Source organism: Xyrauchen texanus, chromosome 23 (assembly GCF_025860055.1).
Source record: "Xyrauchen texanus isolate HMW12.3.18 chromosome 23, RBS_HiC_50CHRs, whole genome shotgun sequence".
In the NCBI taxonomy this organism is placed as follows: Eukaryota; Metazoa; Chordata; class Actinopteri; order Cypriniformes; family Catostomidae; genus Xyrauchen; species Xyrauchen texanus.
In genome coordinates this window covers 20,341,593-20,356,238 of record NC_068298.1, presented here as the reverse complement: position 1 = coordinate 20,356,238, position 14,646 = coordinate 20,341,593, and the positions used below count along the sequence as shown (strand labels likewise).

Genomic DNA, 14,646 nt, shown 5'->3' with positions numbered 1-14,646 from the left:
CTTGGCACTGAAGTATACTCAGGGTAAGAATTAAACCGGATTAATGAGTTGATTATGACAAACATGAGATTGCACATACACAAACCAGTCACATACTCCACGCACATACTCTGCATACTTGCATTTATATTTTGCTGCTTTAGCCTGTAATGCCACTGTAGCTTTAGACCCATGAGGACAATCACTGAATCACACTGCTGCTTTCATTTACATATTTATTTATTTATTTGTTGCTAACGAGTGACTCATAATCTCTGCCATTGCTTCAGTCATTCAAGAGTCACATATCTCGCCTCTCCTAGAGACACACCATTTAACTTTACTGCTCTGGCTGTGAGGGGGTGTAAGTGAGCATGAATAATGTGGAACATTAAGGAATTGGAGATCACCCACTCCCTTCTGCTGACTATTCGTAAGAGAGAGACTGTCTGAAGCCTCTATCAACTGTACCCACTTTGACTTTATCACTGTAACACCATCAAATTGGATATTGGCAGGTGTTTAATTGAGTTTAATTTCTGCACAAGTAGTGGTACCAAACGAAACTGCAAAACAATTGTGTAGCGGTATTTATGGAAAATAGGAGGTGAGAACCGGCTTGACAATATAAATAATATTTGTAATAAAGAACTTAAACGAAAAGACACAAACACACAAAGGTGTCGGATAGCTGCCCCTAAACGCTCTCTCTCTATCGCACCACTGTCCGCGGTCGGCCTTTATCCCTTTATCCCTCTCTGAGACTTGATTAGACTGATAAGGAACTGGGTGTGTAGAGTCATGACCCGGCCCCGCCCGCTGCCCTGTCACATTCCTTCCTCATTCTCTCAGGCCGGGGAGCCCCCGGCATGACGTACACCCCCTTTCCCTGGGGGAGGGTGTGCCTTACACCCCATCAGCCGGCAGGTCATCCCCATCTTCCTGAATCTAGGACGTACATCCCCCCCTCTTTCCCTGGGGGAGGGTGTGCCTTACACCCCATCAGCCGGCAGGTCATCCCCACCTTCCTGAATATAGGAGGGGACAGGGACAGGGAAACAATAATGATTAAAATAGAGGGTACTTCCTTTAACAGTGTAGAACCCCACTGTAAAATGTAAAAGAGATGGAAAAAGCCAATGCGGAGCGGCAGTGGGAGAAAGAGAGAGAGAAAAAAAACATTTAATCGCCGGTTCTCCGATATGCCGTAGCTTAGTCCCTAGCCACTCTCTAACGGACGACTGCCACACCTCCCCGTGTGGATCGGAGGCATTCCTCCAGTCCCTGGTGGATAGAACACCCCGCTGCGATCTCGGGGAACAGAAGGGGTCTCCCCCACCTCTGGCAGTGGTTCTCCTGCTCCAGGCTGTCGGCGGGAGCCCCTCCCCGCTCGCGGTCGGTGGACCTTTCTTGACCCCGCCGTGTTTAGTGGCTGGTAGGGGTCTTGGGGTGAATTGTAGCGGCGTGAACTCCACTACGGCGTATCCCTCCTCCTTACCGGTTTTCCGCACCAGTGTAATGGTATTAATGGAAAGGAGGAGGCATGAACAAGCTTGACTATATTAATAATATTTTTAATAAAGAACATAAACGAAAAGACACATAACACACAAAGGTGTCAGACAGCTGCCCATAAATGCTCTTTCTCTGTCGCACCACCGTCCGCAGTCAGCCTTTATCCCTCTCTGAGACTTGATTAGCCTGATAAGGGACCGGGTGTGTAGAATCACGACCCAGCCCCGCCCTCCGCCCTGTCACAAATAGATTTTTAGTTTCAACAAAAAGTCCTAGTCTCAGTCTCACACAGCACACCCACAGATCCCCCGTAGTCTGACTGACTGATGCATATGGCAAGCAAAACTGGCAAACACAATTCGTTCAAATCTGACTAACTCACTTCTACTTCTATTTCTGGCAGTTTGTGAGCACCAGTGAGTGAGTGGTGAGTGGTGGTGGCGTAGTGGGCTAAAGCACATAACTGTTAATCAGAAGGTTGCTGGTTCGATCCCCATGGCCACCACCATTGTGTCCTTGAGCAAGGCACTTAACTCTAGGTTGCTCAGGGGGGATTGTCCCTGTAATAAGTGCACTGTAAGTCGCTTTGGATAAAATATGCATAAATGTAAATGTAAATGCACCAGTTTGCATTTTCATATATGTAGTTTCCTCCCATCTAAGTAGACCATTTTTAAAAGGTTAGCTTAAAATAGCATAACATGGCGGTCCCATAGAAATTATATGGGTGTTACACTGCCGAGGAGACAAGAGGCCATTCTTTTTGAATGAATGTCTAAGGATAACATGCTACAATGTGCTGAATAAACTGCTTATGTGAGGAAACAGCTCATTACTTAATGAATTGACACCCTGTTGACTAATCTTCAACATGTTCTACACTAAACAGTCCTTTTGGAATTAACTATGTGTGGAGTTTACTATGATAAAATTGATGTTTTATAAGAAAAGACAATTTTGCGACAGGTTGGTGTCAGTTTACAGCTCTCCCAATTCATTTGTATTGTATCTGGAAACGGTGACTTACTGTCGTAATACGCAAGTTGACCGTTACGGCTATCTCCAATGATAGAACCACAGAGGTTGTTATCTCAGTAATTAAAAGAATCTCTGTTTTCAATCTCCAACCATAAAGGCATTCCATGAAGATGACAAAGTTACAACACTCCCGCTAGCTTAGCATGTGTTTGATTGTCCTTGAAGACGTCTCCTAGCAACCAAATTGCTGAGGATGAACAATGTAAAGAAATGCTTGCATTTGTTCTACAGGTGGACGATAATCTAAATAGAATATAATTTTATTGGTGTTTTAAACACCTGTCTCTGCAAATGTTAGCTGAACAAATGTAATTAGCCTATCACATAATGCTGGAACTCTAGCTCATTGATGTATATAGGCTATTACTTCATAAAAGTGAATGTTTATCATTAAATCTGTAAATCTCCCTTGTTGCCATGAAATCGAAGTTGTAAATCTCTGCATGATTTTCCAAGTTAGAAGTTCCATTGCACTTTTCCAAGTATGAAGTGTTTTTAGGTAGGAATATTTTTTTTTCTTTATAAACTGCAAATTGCCAATTACTTTTTAAATTGGAATAAGATTACATAACTCATGACTTCATGGGAAAAGTAATAAGATTACTAATTAATTTACTTTTAAATTTCTTTCTTTTCACAGAAAAGTTTAGTTTTTTCCACTAAGCAAATTAAAGGATGTCTATATTTCTATATTCTATATAGACCATTTCAAAGACTGTTGATCAGTGATGTCATTTGTCCATGAACATTTCCTGCTTGTCAAAACAGAGACTATTTAGCAGAGAAGGGCCACATCTATTACAATGAATGGGAGAAATCGGTATCCCCAATGGCAGCCAACAGTCAACCTGATGTAGAAAGGAAGTAACACTTTACAGGTTAAATAGCCAATCACCTTATAGATACAGAAATCACCTGTCAATCAACCCGAGAACGTGCACGTGCATTAGCTATACAAGACTATAAATTTAGCATTTTTTGGTGAAATCTGAGTTAAAGACACACAATTTATTATACCAGTTGTTTCGGAATGACATGCCTCTCCCGTGGATCTTCGTCATTACACTCAACACTGATACTAAATAGGAAAATCAACCTTTCCTAATTGAATGGAGCACAGTATAAAACATATACTTCCACCAAATCTCTCAGTCTTGCAATGTTCAGACAAACAGGTTTTCCCCGCCAAAATACACAGAAATTGGTTGAGCCAGCAGTTGACATGTTGGTCACTTAAAACTTAAAAAAAAGTTGGATCACTCGATAAAAGAAAGCAATGCTTTTTCAGCATCACAGTTTATACTGTCTAAGAAGTGACTGAGAGATAAGGAGAAAATCATTTTAACTTTGAAAATATTAGACACTTCACCTTAAAGAGCTTTATTGATTTTATTATGTTTTAGATATAGCTATTTTAAAAAGCTGAAACCAAGCAATGAAAACAAGTTAAAGTGCAATTTTGTAGATTGTAAGTGTAACAGTCTGTTGTATCTGTTAATTTCCCAGTTTATGCCTCTTGTGGTTTCTATCACAACATGCTCAGTTACATAAAGCACATTAATACCCTTGCACATAGGAGAATCTCTCATGCATGAGCTGGGTAATCACCACACGGAAGTGGTTGCTATAGAAACTCATGCAGTGTGAGGCGGCAAAACACTAGTTGAACTTTGGCACAAATGAGTGTGTTCAATAACTAACACAGCCAGTGCCTACACGTTTTTGAGGTCGAAAGATCACATGATCAGTTGTTGCAGACATGTGTAAATGACTTGTAAGGATGGCATGGAAACGTTTCAATTATGGCATCATCTTCAAATTGCACATGCTAAACGGCATCCTGTTCCTCACACAGGAAAGAGCACAGCCAAAGCTGTTTCCATGACAACTCAGCCAGGGGATAACAGGTTCTATTTTTTGCCTTCTGTGCTGGATCCCAAACCATTACAGCAGGAGAGAGAAAAATTCATGATTTTTGTTCTGTTGTCAGACAATAGTCTTGAGAAGACAAAAGCTGGGACAAATGAAGATGAGTTATGAGCAATGTCCCCAATGTCAACCCTACAGAGAAAAGACTTCATATAATTTCAACTATGAGACAGGTCTGGTGGTCTGTTCCCTGTGAAACTGTCTCCCAGCTGAATTGTGGGTCACATATCATGTAAACTTGGCATGCTTTAGGGAGGGAATTAGTTGAGATTTTCATCTTTACCATCTTTCGAATATTGATATGGGTCATTCCTGTCATACAGCATCACTTTAATGTATAGTACTCCATAAAAAGATACGCTATACTAAACCTTCAGAATTATGCTCTAGTCAAGCTCAGGCACTTCAAATATTCATCATAACTTGATTATTTGTACAACGACAAGGACATGAACAGGATGACCAAGATAACCTAGCAAGATGGATATAAAGAGCTGAAGTTATCCATTGCTCAGTGAGGGACTGAAAGTTAGCTTACATGTGAGTGTCAACTTGAAGCTAATTTTGATTTTATTTTTTAAAACCAACTTTTAACATTTTTATATTATTACAGCACTTGGTGTAATTCTAGCACAAGCCATCACATAAATCATAAATGCAAGTTCTTACACATATTTGTGCTGTTTCCCTACTAAAAATTATTTAATTTTATGGAGAATTATGTCATAAAGGAACTGACTATTGTTGTTTAAAGGGATGTTATAAACATTAAGAGGATGGAAAGTGAAATTTAGTACATGGAATCTGAAGAAAACATGTTTTTCTTGAAATCTTTTATTCATAGTAGAAAGAGAAAAAAGAAAAAGAAAGAAAACACCTAGAATATTAATTTAATCTGATCAAACCAAAGCTGTAAAATTATTTAAAATTCATCCACGTAAATATGATTTCCATCTTTATTGTGCATTTAATATTTTATCCAATACATTGTGACAGACTGTATTAGTGGAGCGGATAAGTGCTTATGTTTGGCAGAATTGTTCAGTTTATGATACAAGCGTGAAAATTGGCATGAGCAGTCTCCATGGGTCACTTGACAACAAAATTGTCCGAGCCACTTAAAATTTCAAGATGGCGGCCATTTTTCAAGATGGCCGACACCTTAATGGAGCAATTAAGTGATATAGTGGTTTATTTGGTGATACAAGCATGAAAATTGGCATGAGTAATGAGTCTCTGATGGGCACATTCATTGACTCTTTCATTAAGTTTCATCGTCATTGCTTCTCAAAGGGGGACATTGCACTCTCATCTTCACATATAAAGCACAAAGCTTTCGAGGGCTGGGATCCTCTTGGCCTCTTGACATGAATATCTTTGGTATCTTCAGTGTCTTTAGCAGCAGTAGATGCTCTCTTTTGGGCACTTTCCAGCTTTGTGTTATTGAACATAAGTTTACAACTTGAATGATATTTTGCTCTGTTTCTTGTCAATGTGTTTTCTATGCCATCACCTTCATCTAGTCGGGTTGGACTAAGTAAGATAGGCAGAGCATTGATCTTATGAAATAATGGAAAATTTCTTGCAATGGTATCATAACCAGTACGATCGTGCTCTCTGTTGAATAAACTCGGATGAATGAGTTTTTCCTTGGTGTCCTGCTGACAAATGAAACATCTGTCCCAGTTAGTTTTCTCAACTGTTATGATGGCTTCTGCCATGTCTGCAGCAAATGTATAGGCAGAGGCCGAGGGTTTATCCTTTTACCACCTTTTACCAAGCACTTTGATGTATGGGATACAACTATGTTCATGCCTTAACCCTACATTAGTCCGATCGTTCATCCAATGCCATTTATATCCTGTGCGATCTGTACACCATCCGGTTAACTAAAACTCCATTAACTTTGGCTCGGCTCTCCCGCGCTGGCACAACCTGTCAATTCAGGTGCGGCTATCTAACTGTTTTGGGGTAGATTAGACAGCATTTGGGATACTAACTTTACAATTAGCTGACATTGAACCCCACTCTGAGTTTAACAGCAGTGATATTTCTCCAGTGTGCCCTGGTAGTGCAGATTCACTCTTGTCTAATCTATCTATAATCAACAAATCAACACAACTGTATTTTGATGCGTTAAAAGTTGTTCTTTAGAATAATGTAAAACATATAAAATAAAATGACACCAAATCATCCTTAATGAAAAAAAACAATACATTTAGATCGGAAAATGTATCTTTTGAGGATCCAGGTGTCGGCCATCTTGAAAAATGGCCGCCATCTTGAAATTTCAAGTGGCTCGGACAATTTTCTTGTCAAGTGACCCATGGAGACTGCTCATGCCAATTTTCACGCTTGTATCATAAACTGAATGATTATATCACTTAGCCGCTCCACTATATATGATAGTACAATATGTAAAAATTTACTGCATAACAGGAAATTTCACAAAAAATTTGTTTTGCACATTTGAATTTCACAAAATTCCTTAAAATTGAATTGTGTAATTTTTTTAATTGTATAAATAAAACTTAAAATATTATGGGTGTTTTATTTTATTTTTGATTACTTGTTATGAAATTGAAATGCATTCATCTTAAAATTACTTTTTTCTGTGTATAACTGAAAAATTTAAGAGCACTATTAATTGAAGAGTTTTGGTAATATTTTGTGGACTCTTCTTTTTCTTTCCAATGTGTGTTTCTCTGTGCACTCTGGGCCATGTCCTTGAATAGTTTAATCTTAAATGTACAGGAAACAAGAACAGAATATGAGTTTGTCCTGCTTGTAATTCTCACATTATCTCTGCAATGGAAAAATTTAAATAATAGTGAATTAATACACAAATAATTTTTTTATGAGAATTTAGCCTCTGATCATAATTTCAAATGACTATTTCCTTGAATTGGTCACAGATTCAGAATGCATTTCTAGGTCAATTAGTCAATTGCACAAATATACTTTTCTTTACACCATTCTAGATGGAGGGATATTGAGGTCAGGTTACATTAAAGGCTATATATTATTTTGTATTTTGGAAGAGGATGTAAGTTCTGATGAATATGTAGATGCATGCAAGAATGTTTGCATGTATTATGCCAGATCTTGTTATTTGAATTAACCACTGTACTATTTCATACACAATCACATTTTGAAATTAGGATAAATGAGATTTACCACAAGTAATTTGCTTGCGCCAATTTTGCACCACTTGTTTTCATAAAATCTGCAATCATATTCTTGCAGCCCACACTCTGGCTCCTTTGCAGACCCCTTTAGGACCATAAGAGCAGAGAGATGAAAGGTAAGGCTATATGAGGTATTGTTGTATTCAACAATACCTCATATATATATAGGCATATTAAGGGAGGTCCTGTTGTTGCTTCTGCTGTGCTATGCTTGAGTTAATCAATGGCTGCTTTGATTGAGTTGCAAAAAGGGACACTGTGGCACAGTTAGCCATCTGAGCCCTGGCAGTAGGTTTTAAGTTTAGCTCACCAACCCCCATAGCTTATCATTAACCAAGTAACTCATAAGTACTGGATATAACCCAAAAGCCACTGTTTCATTGTTGTAGATTTAAAGGGATATTTCACCCAAAAATGAAATGAAAATCATTTACTCAAATATTATACAAATATTTTGGAAGAATGCTTTATCTCTGCAGGTCCTCACAATGCAAGTGAATGGGTACCAAGATATAGATATATGAAGAAATAGATTTAACCACTATAGTCTTGTAGGTTACTTTTATGCTACCTTTATTTGATTTTTGGAGCTTTACATTTTGGTACACATTCACTTGCATTGTGAGGATCAACAGAGCTGAAATATTTTTCCAAAAATCATTGTGTTCAGCAGAAGAATGTCACGCACATCTGGAGTAAATTATGAAAGAATCTTTTGGGCGAACTATCCCTTTAACCGGGTTTATTCATCTTCTTAGTTGTATTTCAGATGATACTGTCTTCCTCTTTGTAATCCCTCTTTAAAGGTCTTTTGAGGAAGCCTTTAATGCTATTTCACAGCAGTTTGACTACCATGTTGGATATTTGTATTATTACTTACATACTATTGCTTAAATATATATAAAATCAGTGTCCAGTGTTTGGAACACCAATACAAAAGAACAAAGGTAGGACAGACAGAGCCTTTCAACTGCAAGTTTGGGAAGAGCCTTAATATTTTAAAACTAAATGTTAGATGAAATATAAAATGGATGTCTCCAAAATTATTGAGCACCATATGGGCTGAAAGTGTGGAAGGGAGATTATGTATGAAGAGCAGGGGGAGGGTAGCTGTCAGCTCAAACGTGTGACATTCATTAACACCAGTGCAGAGATGTCACAGCATGATTATTTATGATCATCAGAAACACCTTACTCCCTCTTTCTATGAGCTAGCAGACACATTACAATCCATCTCACAGCAACAAGAAATGAAAGGAAATCACTTAATGAATTACCTATTGGGAAGAATAAAATCCTTAGTTTAGTCTCTCTGTTTGATTAAGTCATTATACTAGTGAATAGAATAAACACTTTTATAATAATCATCATAAAAAGACATTACACTTCAAGAAGCGCACTGATTAGCACATATATTATGAATTGTAAACGTACACAAAAAAATGAATTCCATGTTCATGAAGCTCCATTAGCAAAATCACAGGGCATATTTTGTCACATTGTGCTTGAAAAGAGGATTAAGTCTCTTCATAAATCACTTTATGATGCAATCTGTCAAGTGAAATATACTGTACTTTGGCATAAAGCATCTTTATGAACCCCAAGCACACCTTGGACAGCCAACATAATTGGCCATTGAAAACTTCAGTTAACACATTAGATAATTAGTCAGGTTTATTTAGAAAGGATCCCAAAAAATAAACAAGTTGGCACACATTCATTTACAAAATGGTACAGAGAGCGGCCCTTAAAATGACATGGACTTGTTCAACTTGTATAAAGTATATTATGACAAAACTGAAAGTGATACCCAGTATCTGCCCCTGTCAAGGATGCAAGAAAAACTTTCCAGAGAAGAGCTGAAGAAGAAAAGGTTGAAAAGAGAGAGAGAGAAAAAGGACACATAAATTGTACATTATTGTACATGTTGACTGTTATCTGTGTGTATAAATCTATTCTGTCTGCAGGGAACATCTTTTTTTTTTTTTCTTGTCTTATTGCGGTGTCAAGTATTAACCATTTGTTATTGTTTTTGTAACAAACTGAGTTATAAACTGTGGTCATTATGGAACAAAATGTTGTTATGTCCCTCATAGTATCCTAAATTCTGTCTGTAAATACTGAAGAATAAGCACAGGTACTTTGGCCTGTAATATGAAATTCCTCATCTTGTAAGAATATATTTAAACTGGATGCTCTTCATTATTACTATAAAAATGAAAACAAATTCAAGAGAGAATATGAAAAGCTATAGTGCTAACATGGCTATAAGCAAATCAAAATAATAATCATAATAAATAAAATAAAAGCCTTGATAAATCACTGTGTATACCATCTAACTGTACATTTAGTAACAAAACTTACAGAATGTATTGACTACATTCACATTGATGACAGATTAATATATGACTATATGTATCAGTAATTTTGGCACAATTATTTGGCTTTTTTTAACAGAGCATTTTGTTGATGTGTATACTTCTATTAATTTGACAGAAAAACATATGTAATAATACAATAGGTACTTTTCTTTTTTCTTTTTTAAAAGTCTTTTTTTCATGTTCACATTGTAAACATCGTTTTAATGTTATAACTGCTACCCTGATTTTTGATAAACAAAAATACAGATTCTTAAAACCAAACAAGTTAATGAAGGTACTATGGCACCCACTTTTCAAATGTCAAGCATTGCTAGATATTTCATATTAACACCAAAATGTTAATGAATGTATAAGAAACTTTAGAGGACTAATACATTACAGGATAAGCAACATATTTGGCATTAAAATGTTAAACTAGTGGCTAAACTCTTGAAAGTATATCAAGATTATGGTTTACAGGTTTACTTAACTGGTAATGTAAGCAGATTTATTTAAAAGCCATTTGTGTGAAAATACATAAAAATACTTTTTGATAAGAGAATTTTGCTTGTTTTATTAATAAAAAGATATTTCATATCCTGATGCAATGAAAAGTGTGCTTGAGCCGCAATAGACATCGAATGGCGTCAGCTACGAAAACAGACATTATTACCTTCTCTCTTTCTTGCTCACAGCATTTCACGTTAGTCAAGTTTGTCATCAAAAAGATCCATTACAGGGAGATATATGTCACCAGCACAGCGAGTGACTGTCTTTGTGTTAGTTGGTGCAATTCCAATACAAGAGTGCATCTTTTGTTATAAAGGGCCAAGAAAGGATTATGTCTATGACATCAAATGAGCCCTCCATCCTCCATTCAGCCAAAAAGAAAGGTGAGAGATAGGGGAGAGAGACAGGAAAGAGAATAGAACACGCTCTATTGAAAACCATTGTGTAAGGCACTCGGCAGGTTCTTATCCATCAGGAGAGATCCGTCAGACTGACGTTCATTCCCACACCAGGTCTAACAAAGGGCACTGAATGTACTGCTTTGGGGAACTCAGGACTCATCACACGTCCATTCTCGCCAGTACTCCCAGTTACAGACAACCTTGCTTTGCTCCTCATGGCATCTGAGAAGGTCACCTGGAACATACGCACACAGAAACAAACAGAGAAACAAACATACGCACAAACACACATACACACGTTCACAGAAAAGAGAATGGAGGTGGTTAGAGCAAATCCCGCAAACTGACTTCAATCTTATTTTTAAAATGTTTATTTCAGGGGTCTTCAACTTTTTTGAGCTCAGGAGCCCTGTTACATATTATATAGAACTGAATGTTGCATTTTAAGCCTGCCAAATAATAACATGTATAGTCCCATATTAATGTATTAACATACTTTACTGTTTGATGGTTACATTGAAAAGCCATTTTAATAATCATTAAAGAATATTCCAGGTTCAATATACTGTAAGTTAAGCTCAATCAACAGCAGTTGTGGCATAATGTTGATTACCACAAAAATTTATTTTGAATAACTTGTCCCTCCTTTTCTTCAGGGTTACGGTGAGTCACATACAATGGAAGTGAATAAGTGCCAATTTCTGAAGGGGTTAAAAGGCAGAAATGTTAAGCTTATAATTTTATAAAAGTACCTACATTAAAGGGATAGCTCACCCCAAAATGAAAATCCTCTCATGATTTACTTACCTTTAAGCCATCCCAAATATGTATGGCTTTCCTTCTTAAGCAGAACTAAAGTGAAGATTTTTATAAGCAGATTTCAGCTCAGTTTGTCCATATAATGCATGTAAACGTGTGCTGTTTGATGGTCCAAAAGGCATATTCAGGCAACATACAAGTAATCTACATGGCTCCAGTCGATCAATGAATGTCTTCTGAAGCAAATCGATAGGTTTGTGTAAAAATAAATCAATAATTAAAACTTTATTAACTTTAAAAAATTGCTTTCTGCCAACAGTCGACGCATCAGTGACGCAAGCGCTATTGCACGTTCACGCAAGAAGTCGTAAGTGCACACTTTGCACACAACAGAGGAACTAACATCACGCAGGATTTGGTTCATTTCAGACAGAAATACAGTGCTGGGCGGAAGCAGTGATTTAAAGTAAAAAACTAAATACCTATCTGTTTGCTACAGAAGACATTAATTGATCGACTGGATCAAGTTTGTATGCAGCATGAATATTCCTTCTGGACCATCAAAAGGCCAGCAGCCTGATAGCACCCGTTTACATGCATTAGATGGAGAAACTGATTTAAAATCTGCTAATAAAAATCTTCACTTCAGCTCTGCTGAAGCAGAAAGTTATACACATCTGGGATGGCTTAAAGGTAAGTAAATCATGAGAGACTTTTCATTTTGGGTGAACTAACCCTTTCATTCTTCTCTTAAAACTTGTGTATTATTTGAGATGGGAAGTTGTAATCGTTACATCATCATGGCAACAAAGTTGTAAAACTGGATAGAACTTTACACAGAAAAGGTTAGTAGGCGATCATGTTAACACGCATTCTGTTTACATTTTTTGTCTAAACTTATGAAACAGTGAGTATTTTAATGCTTACAGATTGGCCCTATTCACATCCATTGTAATGCCTTACTGTAACTCAGATTATAATTTTTTTTGTTTTTTTGTTGTACTCAACAAATGCTGTTGATCTAGGTTAACTTGTATTGAAGCTGGAATATTCCTTTAATGATTTATGTACACTTTCATACATTTGAATGTGGGAAAGACAAGAAAAAACATTTTTTTTTGGCCTTTTGACTTCAGCTTTTGTATAACATAGCTTAATATTGCATTTTTGTATAATGCATATTTTTGTATTTTTCCTCAAGAATTATTTTGAGATCAAACAATAATTAAACCCCTGTTGAAGACCCCTGGTTCAATAGTATGTGAAAATGTAGATGTTAATCTGATATAATATGGTGGAAATACATGAAAATGATACCATATACAAGTACACTGACTGACAAAGTTACAAGCAATCACATAAGCATATTTAGAAAATCATATTGCAAGCAGGAAATGAGGGAGATGACTGATACAACAGTCATACATGACAATGATGATGATGGAACAAAATCAGATGGATTAACAAAAAACCCTTTTCTCTCCAATATGTGTGCAGTGGGCGAGGAGAAATTAAGTTTTTTTTCTCTCTCTCAAGAAACACAGAACACCAGTACATACTACTGTGCATACGATCCAGCTTTGTCCAAACCTCAATAGAACATTCAGGGAATGGGATAGATGGAAGCCAAATGAAGCGTGCATGGGAAGAGATTGGAATGACGGCCGCGTATCCTACCCCCTTAAATTTTTACACTTTCGATCCCATATACGTTGTACCCTTCCTTATAAGTGGCAAAATTCTGTGAATTCTGCGAAGAAGGGGGATTAATATTCTGTGCATTCTTTGCCACCTTCATGCGCTTGGCCTCGGCTCGGGACTTGTAACAGAACTCGACCAGAGCCACCAGCATGGCCAAGCCCAGGCCGCCCACTAGGATGTAGAAGACCCCAGCTACATTGCTCAGGCTGAGAGCACTGGTCTTCTCCTGCAAATGCACATGAGACATAGGTCAGCTGTCAGGCATAGAGCAGGATCACAATACAACATGCATATACATAAACAACTGCATAGTTATGTGGCGGTTTTATTCTATGTGAATACAAATGCACAGCTCAGGACGGTAATGTTAAAAACAATAACTGTGCCAAGTAGAATGTGCTGCTGGTTAATGTTGTGCCCTTAAAGCAATGCAAATGGGCATGGCCAACAATTCTGCTTCAATGAGATGGATTTACTAAAGCCTTTAACATTCGCTGATAAGGTTATACACAAAACCAATAACAAGGTATGTGCTGGATTAATGACAAGTCCTGATATTCTAACATGCTAACGGCTGTAGTAAATATTATTTCTCCATTGAATTGACAATAATAGCAGGGGTTAATGTGCTATGCTTGGCTATAATATGAATTACACTTGTGTAAGAAAGCCTACAGGACCATTTAAAGGGATGCTCAAGAGAGGCATCAAGATGAAGGGCATAGCATTAAACACAGGGATGGCAGATGACAGGCATTGTGCTTAAAAGAATGGAGGAGATAAACACACATGTACACCTACAAAAAGGTCAATGGGGATTAGGGGCTGTCATTTAGATATTCTTTCCAAACATTAGTGTTCTGTACTGTGCACAAAATGACCACGCATAAAAGACAACACAGACAGATAGACAAAGCTCACTTTCTTTAACGATCCCATGAAATCCAAATTAGAGTTTTGTGGTTTTAAGGTCCATGATTATTAGCTTTGATGTCATCTATATGTTAGTTCAGTCCTAAATGTTAACAAAATTCACTAAAGCAGATATACACATTTAAAATTTAGTTTTCTCTTCCAGGAAACAGACCTAAACATATTGATGACTCATAAAGCACTCACTTATTTCGTCCAATCAAATGCTGTCTAGAATGACAACGTCCCTCCACCTAATGTCACCTACTTCTGATTAGCAATAGAAAGTAGAAAATCACATTCATGGCTGTCACATTAAATAAAGACCATTGGCTATTTGAGATGAGCCCCTTG

At 37.2% G+C, this 14,646-nt stretch overlaps 1 protein-coding gene across 5 annotated transcripts in view; it reads right to left on the bottom strand.

Annotated features, from left to right (window-relative positions):
* Window positions 1–9,310: 9,310 nt before the first annotated feature.
* The window catches only part of LOC127663517 (glutamate receptor 2-like), a 44,250-nt gene continuing 38,914 nt past the window's right edge, over window positions 9,311–14,646 (bottom strand). For 2 of the 5 annotated variants that reach the window (XM_052155124.1, XM_052155126.1), the window contains exons 15-16: window positions 13,472–13,606; window positions 9,311–11,155 (exon numbers count right to left, since the gene is read on the bottom strand). In XM_052155124.1, the coding sequence (XP_052011084.1) occupies window positions 10,991–11,155; window positions 13,472–13,606 (300 nt within the window). In that variant the 3' untranslated portion in view covers window positions 9,311–10,990. Of the gene's footprint in view, window positions 11,156–13,356; window positions 13,607–14,646 lie in introns of all 5 variants that reach the window. The other 3 variants (XM_052155127.1, XM_052155128.1, XM_052155129.1) reach the window with 2 other exon arrangements.